This window comes from Danio rerio, chromosome 16 (genome assembly GCF_049306965.1).
Source record: "Danio rerio strain Tuebingen ecotype United States chromosome 16, GRCz12tu, whole genome shotgun sequence".
NCBI classification, from domain to species: Eukaryota; Metazoa; Chordata; class Actinopteri; order Cypriniformes; family Danionidae; genus Danio; species Danio rerio.
Window position 1 is genome coordinate 26,232,664 of NC_133191.1, and position 9,538 is coordinate 26,242,201.

Below are 9,538 nucleotides of genomic sequence, written 5' to 3' on the forward strand. Positions count from 1 at the left end.
CGCTCTTGTCGTTTACACACCGAAATTTGTCCAGATTCCTTAAATCTTGTTAAAAAATGTTATGCGCTGTGGAAGGCGAAATATCCAAATTTCTTCCTGTCTTTCTTTGAGATACGTTGTTTTTAAACATTTAAATAATTTTTTTCATGTATTTGTTGGTAAATTGGTAATCCTCTGCCCATCTTTGCTCTTAAATGACTAGACCTTTCTTGGATGCTGCTTTTATAACAAATCATATTTACAATCACCTGTTGACATCACCTGTTTCAAATCACACCATTATTTAACAAAGTTGCCTGATTGCTAGCTCTAAATTGCTTCATTTCTAACTGTTTTTGGAATGTGTTGCAGGTCTAAATGACAGGAAAAGATGTTTATAAATGAAATAAAGTTGACCTGACAAAACATGAAATATATTGTGTTCATTTTGAAATGAAATACGAGTCAAAGTAAATTTGGAAATCATTACTTTCTTTTTTTATTGGGGTTGGGTTGTACATCCTAATCCTATACCCAGTGCTTAATTTGTTAGTGATTAATTTCCAGAACAAAACCAGGAAATAAAAGTTACAATGACTGACGTCCACCAAACAATTTAAGGTTTCCCAGAACATGACATAACTAAGCGGTTATAGCAAAAAAAAAAAATTCGGAATGATCTTTAATTTTTTTGTACAATATAACATTATGGGTCTACCATAGATTAGAAAAACATACAAACATGTAGCTACAAACATAAATCATATAAAACATTATTATTCAGTTCTCTTCAATCCTAAATGTCTCACTCTGTCTAATCTTCAAGAAGAGTCCACAGTCACCTCATCTTTAAGATCTCAAAACTCAGGGCTTCTGGTAGAACCCAGAATAGCAAAGTCTACTAAAGGAGGTCGTGTCTTCTCATTTATGGCTCCTAAACTCTGGAATAGCCTTCCTGATAATGTCCGAGGCTCAGACAAACTCTCTCAGTTCAAAACTAGATTAAAGACCTATCTGTTAGTAAAGCATACACTTAATGCATCACTTAACAGTATGATGCACGAGTGTGCTCCTTGCAGACGAGTGAGCTTAACGACCACCTGTAGGACACACTCCTCCTGTCTTAATGCACAAGACATCTTATTAGAAATGCTCATATGCTAGACATGTTTGTTTCTGTTTGTTTATATAACTGCTGTTTTCATGTATAGCACTTCATTTTTGCATTTTTTGTTTAAATATACTATGAACAGCAGCTACGTTAATTACTTTCTTTATTCTCTTTATCAAACTAAACTCTGAAAACTGAACTGACACAATTTCAATTTACTAGAACTTCTATGTTTAGCTGGTTTGACACAATTCACATTGTAAAAGCGCTATATAAATAAACATGAATTTAATTAAATATAGTGTTTCTTTTAGTTTAATCAGATAAATAGTGTCATTTAGTAGTTTTGTCAGTAAATAGGTTTGAAATAAATGCCACACATCTTTGTTTAAAAAAATAGTTCATTTAATCGTATGTTGTTTCAATAAATATTTGTGAGTTCACATTAACAAAACATATTTCACAATAAATACAGACATAACAAACCTCTTTCAAGTGCTAAAATACAACATAAAATGCCCTGTCACTGTGACGTTATCAGAAAAATGAACACTTATTACAATAAACATTAGGAAATTCCTGCACAATCACTTTTTTGTTAGTAGTCATTCTGCAAATTCATGGTCAGTGCTGTTCACTGTGTTAGGTTTTTAACTCAGGACTATAAATAATGTGTCAAGAAGTGTTGTAACAGGATTTCTTAGTGTTTCCTTGGTCATCTCAACAGTACATGAATATCACTTCAGTAAGTCCAATTGGTGTTCAAATCCCTTCACTAACAACAGAATCTATTATTTAGATTTAATGTTCTATTATCACTGATTACTTTCTGCACATTTCACACGGTCATTGTTAAACTTCATAAAGACATACATTTTTATCAGTACATGTAATACTGATATTATTATATATATTACAATTGTTATACTTCATAAAGACTGGTCACTTCAGGGTGGTCATTTTTAAATACTTTCATATTTCTGGCACTTAACTCGCTGCTAATTCCATAAAATATAATAAATACTACTATCTCCTAAACCAAAAACATCATAAATAAAATTGCAAGTTAAAAAAAATCTATAAATAACATTGAATGTAAACTGTGGAGTTTAAAAAAATGTGCAAGTGTTCGTAAATAAATAAAAAATGTGCCCAAACAAATTGTCTTAAACATTCACAGTGTAAGTCTGAGAGCGTTTGCGGAATAATCTCCGAAACCAAATCCAGTAGAGGCAGATCATTATAAGCCAGTAGCAAACATAAGCTACGGCTCCAAATATCAAAAACTTGATCTCTTCTTGTTTTGCTTCTGTCAGCCAACTCTTTTTGGCCTCCCTGTAAATCGTGTACCCCAGGCCTCCCAACAAGATGGCCGCCCACACTGAAAGTGGTGCCAGGGGAATGTAGTTGCCCACCATCTTACGCCGACCTGATGTACCCCAGCTGCTTTTGTTCATGGTGATAATGGCGAAGTATTTGGCAGGCAGGAGGCTGGTCATGTAGAGGGCAGAGTATAAGGACATGAACAGCATCACTATATCTTGTCGTAGGAGGCAGGCATAGCCCGCCTTTATAAGCCCGATTAGCTGGATGGAGCACAGGACCCACAGAATGTCCCATAGAGTGCCTGTCCAAAAGAGCTTGATGATGGTGGCCGTGACAAAAAAGGGAAATATCCCTGAGACGATGGATTCATAGGTCATCCATAGGTGATGCTTGTGCCACCACATAGCATTATAGAGCCATTCTCGGAAGTAGGATTTGGTCCAGCGGGTTTGCTGGTTGAGCCAACGCAGAAACTGAGCAGGGGTCTCCGTGTAGCATTTGGAGAGGGCTGTGTACCTTGTGAGAACAGAAAACAATAGTTAAAACATGCTTGTTGGAAATGAACTGTGATTTAAGTAAGTAGTTGACAGGACTATATGATGTGGATACTATTGTTTGTTGCTACAAAATCTCAATTAGTAACACTTTCTACGCCATATTGGATTATTGTCGCTTGGTTCTCAGCAGACTAAAGCTCTCCAAAGACTCCAAAGTTTGAGGTTTTTAACTAGATAAGTTTCGATTTTGGGCTCAAGAATATGGTTTGGTTTTAATCAAATTTGTTGCCATGTTAACTTTCATTACATGGCTAAAGCAAGTTTTATTCTGGGTTAGAAATCACAGACCCAAACTTGACCAATCAGATGAGAAAAGTGATAAATCTGATGTAACAATGCCACTCCTAATAAGTCTAAAATTATGACGAGACATTTTTACATATATACAAGTACAATACAAAATATTTTTTGTTGTTGTTAAAAAATATTGATAAAATGGCACCTGTGGTTTCTGGAATTTTACTGTAAAATATACCGTGGATTAGTAAATATATGTAAAAGTTTTTTTTTTAATTTTACGGTGGTATTTTCAGTACTAATATCTGTATAATGCACTTATGTTACACAGACAAAAACACAACAAGGAGGTGTGGGTGAGAAACTACACCATCATGGTAACACTAATGACACTATTGCAATAAACATTATTAAACGCTCTTTTTTAACGTTCTAGGTGCAAAGTCTAAAGCGCATGGCACAAAAGCATAATGTCATGTCCGAATGCAATTTTGCTATTTTAAGGTCTGAAAAATACTGTCTGCGCACTGGCGCATGGTCTAACAGGGTTGTGCTTATTCTCTTAATGAGTTATGGTGTGTTTTGAGTATAACGTGCATTAAACCAATCAGAGTCTCATGTCCCATCCCCTTTAAGGTTCAGTTGCATTGCGCCATGGCACATTTGCTCTTTACATGGCAGACTTTGTAAGTGCAGAAACTGAACGCTTCACTAGCGAGAAAACAGTTAAACAGACCATCTGCAATGAGGATAAAGAATGAGCCTTCCCGATTTGGCCTCTTTACTTCCTCTTTTCTTTGTATTTACTCTTTAATTTATTCCTTTACTTCTCTGGATATGGAAACGTTGTTGTACGCACCACTGAAGCATTTTTACTGTAGCATTTTTAGTTTTTTACCTTTGAATGTTTTAGCTTAAGGTGCTAAAATATCCCTTAAGGTACTAAAATGCTCCCAAGAGAGTTGCAGGAAAATACTGTGTAGATAAATACTTATAAAATACTTGATTAGAAAGCTCTTTTATTGTGTCAATATTGATGAATGTTTTTTTTTTTTTTTTTTTTTTTTTTTTAATGTGCTAAACAGAGCTCAAGTGGAGCTTATTGGGCTAATGACGAATAATTGATCATTGTTTTTATGACTCACAAAATTATTCAGCCATACTACTTACTTTGTAGCATAGCCCATGCTTAGCATTCGATTGGTGAGATGGCGATCATCTCCAAAAGTACAGTGAGTGCCAAGAAACTTCTGGTTGTACCAGGATTCGAGAAACTGTTGCAGCAGGTCATTCCTGTAAAGACCTGAATCAAAGATCAAGAAAACCAGTTAATTTTCAGAAACAACAAAATACTGCTGAGCAATCTTACTAAAACTTACATGTATACTGGATATGTGACATTGGACAACATTAAGTTGAACAGGTACAGTATATTTTGGAAAAAAATGAAAATACACTTGTGTCAAAATGTGTCAAAATGATCTATTTAAAGTAAAGTGAGGACAATTTGTAAATTTTCTTCTTTAATTATATCAAAACTTAATTTTTTATTACTAATATCCATTAAGAACTTTATTTGGATGACTTTAAATGAGTTTTTTCCCTATATTCTATATTTCAAGATTTTTTTGAACCCTCAGATTCCAGATAGTAAGTACAATTAAGTGCATCTCAGCCAAATATTGTCTTATCCTAACAAACAATACATCAATAAATCTTAATTTTCAAAATCTTATGGTTTTGAGGTTCAGGATCATGTTTATAATATGTTTACTCTAAGAAATGTATGGCTTTTCTCAAACATTCTCAAAAATAAACATACTTAAACAGTTTAGATCGTTTTGACTTATATTTCAGAAATTAATTGTCAGAAAGTTAAGAAACAAACCAATCAAAAGAGGAGTTTAAAAACAGCGCCAATATTGATTTCATGCAAACTTTAGGAAATATTCTGTATTACCTAAGGGGCCGCTGATGCAGGAGACACAGTCAAAGAAGGACTGGCAGGACCTCTCAATGTTAAATGCCATCCAGTAGCGCAGGCTGCTCATGAAGCTGATATAGGAGTCTTTAAGGTTAAGTATCATCACATCTCCTCCCACAGCACCATATTTCTGGTTGCTTTCCAGCACCTTGCAGAGCTCCACTGTGGCCAGAGGGTCTAATTTTGTGTCTGAGTCACATACCTGATTGAAAAATACAAGAATATGGAAAGCGTTGAAGTGTTTCTCACAAATACATGTGGGTAGTAAAAAAAAATAAAAAGGCAGTAAAAAATGCTATCCTTTTTTTTTTTTTTTTTTTTTTTTGTGAAACAATTTTTGAAGTCTGATGTTACAGAATATATAAAGAACAACAAAACTATCAAAAATCACTAAAACTTCTGTCATTTTGTAGAGGCTTCACAAAAGCTAAATATGTAAAAATAATAAAAAATAGATAAATACATAAATAAATAAATAAAATTGAGACAAAAACTGCATGGGCTTCAGTCATATGAATGTGGTCCATCATACTTTTTTATATGGAATCAAGATTTAAATATAGTATACAGTGTCACACCAGAGGACATGGTTCCCCAGCAAACAAATTTGTGTTTTGATAGATGTCTAATAGAGCTAGGCTAGTCGTCAAATATACAGATTAGGCAGACTTTATTTGTGTAGTCATTCGTTTCTGTTTTATTAGATTATTAGTTTTATTAGACTAGTTTTGGCCTTTTCTTAGACGTCTATTAGATTTAGCCTTGTTTTAGCTAAGATGACTATATTTAGATGTCTAGACATATATTAGATGTCTTTTAAAAACAAAGAATGAATGAAAGAATGGATGGATGGATGGATGGATGGATGGATGGATGGATGGATGAATGAATGAATAAATGAAAGAGAAAGAAAGAAAGAAAGAAAGAAAGAAAGAAAGAAAGAAAGAAAGAAAGAAAGAAAGAAAGAAAGAAAGAAAGAAAGAAAGAAAGAAAGAAAGAAAGAAAGAAAGAGAAAGAAATGCTTGCTGGGTCCAGTGATAAAATGTTTTTAGAAATATAGATGAAAAAAGATTGCCTTTAACTAGCCACTTGTAAAATTAGGCCTAAGGTAGGTATTAATGATTTTACAATTTTCTTTTTATTTTATAACAGCTGTAATTTATTGAATTAGGCTTTAGACAGTCACACTATAGCACAATTTTGAGATTTGGCTCAAAAATGTAAAAACAAAAAAATTACAACATGACAATACTAATTATATTCATTTTTGTCATGCGAGTAAAAATGCAGTATCATGTCAACACCTCATGTTGCTTTTATCCCTAAAGCGTATTTGTACTTGCACATCACTGACCTGTATGAAATCCACTGAAGATCCTAGTGCCTTAAACGCTGTATACATCACTTCCCTCTTTCCTCCCCATTTCTGCATTATGCACACACACTTCTTGGTCCTAATGATTTCTTCAACCTCTAAGCGTTGAGGGTCTTCAAACAGCACCTCATAATCTGCATCAGGGCCTTCAGCTGCACCCTGGTCTTGCCCATTGGGGTTCCATGAGTGGTAATTGTTCTGCCATATATAACAGCCAGGATCCTGATCAGCAAAGACCTCACGAAACATCTCCAACATATAGCGGTCATCTTCTGAGTTTCCGTCCACCACCATCACAATACGCAGAAGTTCAGAAGGATACTGAAGAGCCCGGACCGACTGAAGACACTCACGCAGATAAGCAGGATCCTCTTGATAGGCTGATATGGTAAAGCCGATGGTTTTGGTGTAAGAGCAAGGTTTGCGTCTCGCATTCATGCGTCGATGCTCCACAAAGGCAAAAAAGCTCTGGATTAGGACGTGGAGGCTGAGGAGCACTCCATAGAAACCGAAGGAGATGATGCCGAATGGAGATGTGGCGATCTGGAAACCATCGATGTACGCCCATAACATCACCCCAAGCACCAGGAGGGCAAAGAGAAATGTGAGAAAGGCTCGGACCAGAGACACAAATTTCTTTAAGACTGGCTTGAGGTCCATTTTAATGTTAAAACGCTAGAAATAATGGGAGGGAAAAATAATTATTTTCATGATGAAAATGTTACTCTATTTTAGCAGTCAGCATCATTTAGTCACAGTCAATAGGACTCAACAAAAGTACAATAGTAATGTTTTCAGTTTTTTTCAGACTAATTTGAATATTTATTTATATATACACTGGTTTTAATATTTACATGATATGAAAAATAAATATACTGTATATCAACAATACAAATAATAATACAATAATACAAATATTGCAGCTATTACATTCAAAAAGTACATTTCTGATTGTTAGTTTAAGTAATGTGTTTGAATAAAAACTACATTTTTTACATATTATTTAAATTTTTAATATGGCAAAACAGAGCATTTTGCATAAAATAAAAAGGTGTTTTCATATATTAAGTATTAGTCAGCACAATACAAATGCACTTAATTTCAGAAGAGTCAGTACCAATATTTTCTGAAATAATCTTGATTTCTAATCACATCAAATAACAAAAGGTGTTCCTCAATTCTCATTTTTTTCTGGGGAAAATGCTGAAATAACAATATTTTATCTGAATTTCAGAAGAAATGTTTTCATCTCTTTATAGAATAAAACAATAATAATATTTTACTCAAACCCATACCTGTGAAATCCTGTAAATAGGTATTTTTCTTTTTCTGTATTAGATATGATTATATATAATGTATATAAAAATCTCTATGTAAATCATATTGAATCAGTCAGTGTTATTCACATACCTGTTTAACCTGGCGGATCTTTACACAGGTTTTTTCACCTTCTTCTTGACCTGCTCTCCTCCCGAACTGAGAGTTCATTGAGGAGCTGGAACTTATAGTCAGGCTGAGCTTGACATAGAACATCCCTCTGCAGATGTAATGAACCACAGCTGTTCCTCAGCTCAGCTCAGATCACACCCCGCTTCAGGACTTCATCGGTGATTCAAACACTCGCAACCTCAAAACTCGTCATCCCCTCTGAAACTCTGACGTACTGCTGTTCTTGTACGGTCAGTACGTGATGCTGGCTGAAGATGCCAGATTGTTGTTTAAGGATTTTATTTGTTGGTTGAGGTTGAAAGTATCTTAGGTCATAACATGATCATGCTCATTTTTCCACTTACGGAAATCAACTATATGTATTTTAATGGATTGCCTTAAAAGCTTTTGTATTATTTGTATATTGTGCTACAGATTTAAGAGTGAAATAGAAATTAATCTCTCACATACACACACAACCATACACAGTTGATGTCAAAATTATTAGCCCCCCTTTGATTTTTTTTTTCTTTTTTGTTTAACAGAGCAAGGACACAGTATGTCTGATTTTTTTTTTTTCTTCTGGAGAAAGTCTTATTTGTTTCATTTTGGCTAGTATAAAAGCAGTTTTTATTTTTTTTAAACAAAATTATTAGCCCCTTTAAGCTATATATTTTTTTCTATAGTCTACAGAACAAATCATTGTTATACAATAACTTGCCTAATTACCCTAACCTGCCTAGTTAACCTAATTAACCTGGTTAAACCTTTTAATGTCACTTTAAACTGTATAGAAGTGTCTTGAAAAAAAGGTAGTCAAATATTATTTACTGTCATCATGGCAAAGATTAAAAAAAATCAGTTATTAGAAATGAGTTATTAAAACTATTATGTTTTGAAATGTGTTGAAAAAAATCTTCTCTCTGTTAAACAGAAATTGAGGGGAAAATTACCTAGGGGCTAATAATTCTGACTTCAACTACTGCTTTTCTAAACCGTAAAGTGATTCATTATTTCTAAATGTGTGTGTCTATGTTAACAACAACAATATTAATGCTTTCTGGGCTTGTCAGTGATGTCATTGCTCATTGTTGCAGTATCTTATCAAAACAAAACAGGGTGTATGAAACAAAAGCTAGCCCTTCTCCTTGTTAGATAGCACATTTATACATAGATAGATCAATAATTGTATTTAACATAATTAGGGTTTTTTCAGTTTGTTGTTTTTTTTTGTATATTTAAATAATTTTAGTTTCGGGACTCGATCTTTTATCCCAGAATTTTTTAACTGAGGTCCAGGGTCAGTAGGTCACAAGAAAGTTTTGATAGGACTGTGGAATATTCATTCATTCCTTGATTTATTTTCCTTGGTCTTAGTCTCTAATTTATCAGAGGTTGCCACAGTGGAATGAACCCTGATGTTGTTTACGCAGTGGATGTGCTTACAATTTGTTTTTACTTATTTTTCTTATATATATATATATATATATATATATATATATATATATATATATATATATATATATATATATATATGTGTG

General features: G+C 33.7%; 1 protein-coding gene across 2 annotated transcripts; it reads right to left on the reverse strand.

The window, feature by feature from the left end:
* Window positions 1-457: 457 nt before the first annotated feature.
* has1 (hyaluronan synthase 1) lies at window positions 458-8,832 on the reverse strand. 2 transcript variants are annotated; one of them, XM_021466667.3, is made up of 5 exons: window positions 7,980-8,832; window positions 6,549-7,244; window positions 5,171-5,396; window positions 4,381-4,513; window positions 458-2,932 (listed from the first exon to the last, which is right to left on the reverse strand). In XM_021466667.3, exons 1-5 carry the CDS (start codon window positions 8,100-8,102, stop codon window positions 2,257-2,259), a joined length of 1,854 nt encoding a protein of 617 aa, XP_021322342.3. In that variant the 5' UTR covers window positions 8,103-8,832; the 3' UTR covers window positions 458-2,256. The 2 variants fall into 2 exon arrangements, with proteins under 2 accessions (XP_021322342.3, NP_001157502.1); NM_001164030.1 differs by lacking the exon at window positions 7,980-8,832 and having other exon boundaries at window positions 2,257-2,932; window positions 6,549-7,229.
* Window positions 8,833-9,538: the final 706 nt, after the last annotated feature.

Coding starts and splice junctions, on each gene's coding strand:
- has1 (XM_021466667.3), bottom strand. CDS start 8,102: ATGTTCTATGTCAAGCTCAGCCTGACTATAAGTTCCAGCTCCTCAATG. Junction 4,514..5,170: donor CTGCATCAGCGGCCCCTTAG/GTAATACAGAAT, acceptor TCTTTGATTCAG/GTCTTTACAGGAATGACCTG. Junction 2,933..4,380: donor AGCATGGGCTATGCTACAAA/GTAAGTAGTATG, acceptor TGTTCTCACAAG/GTACACAGCCCTCTCCAAAT.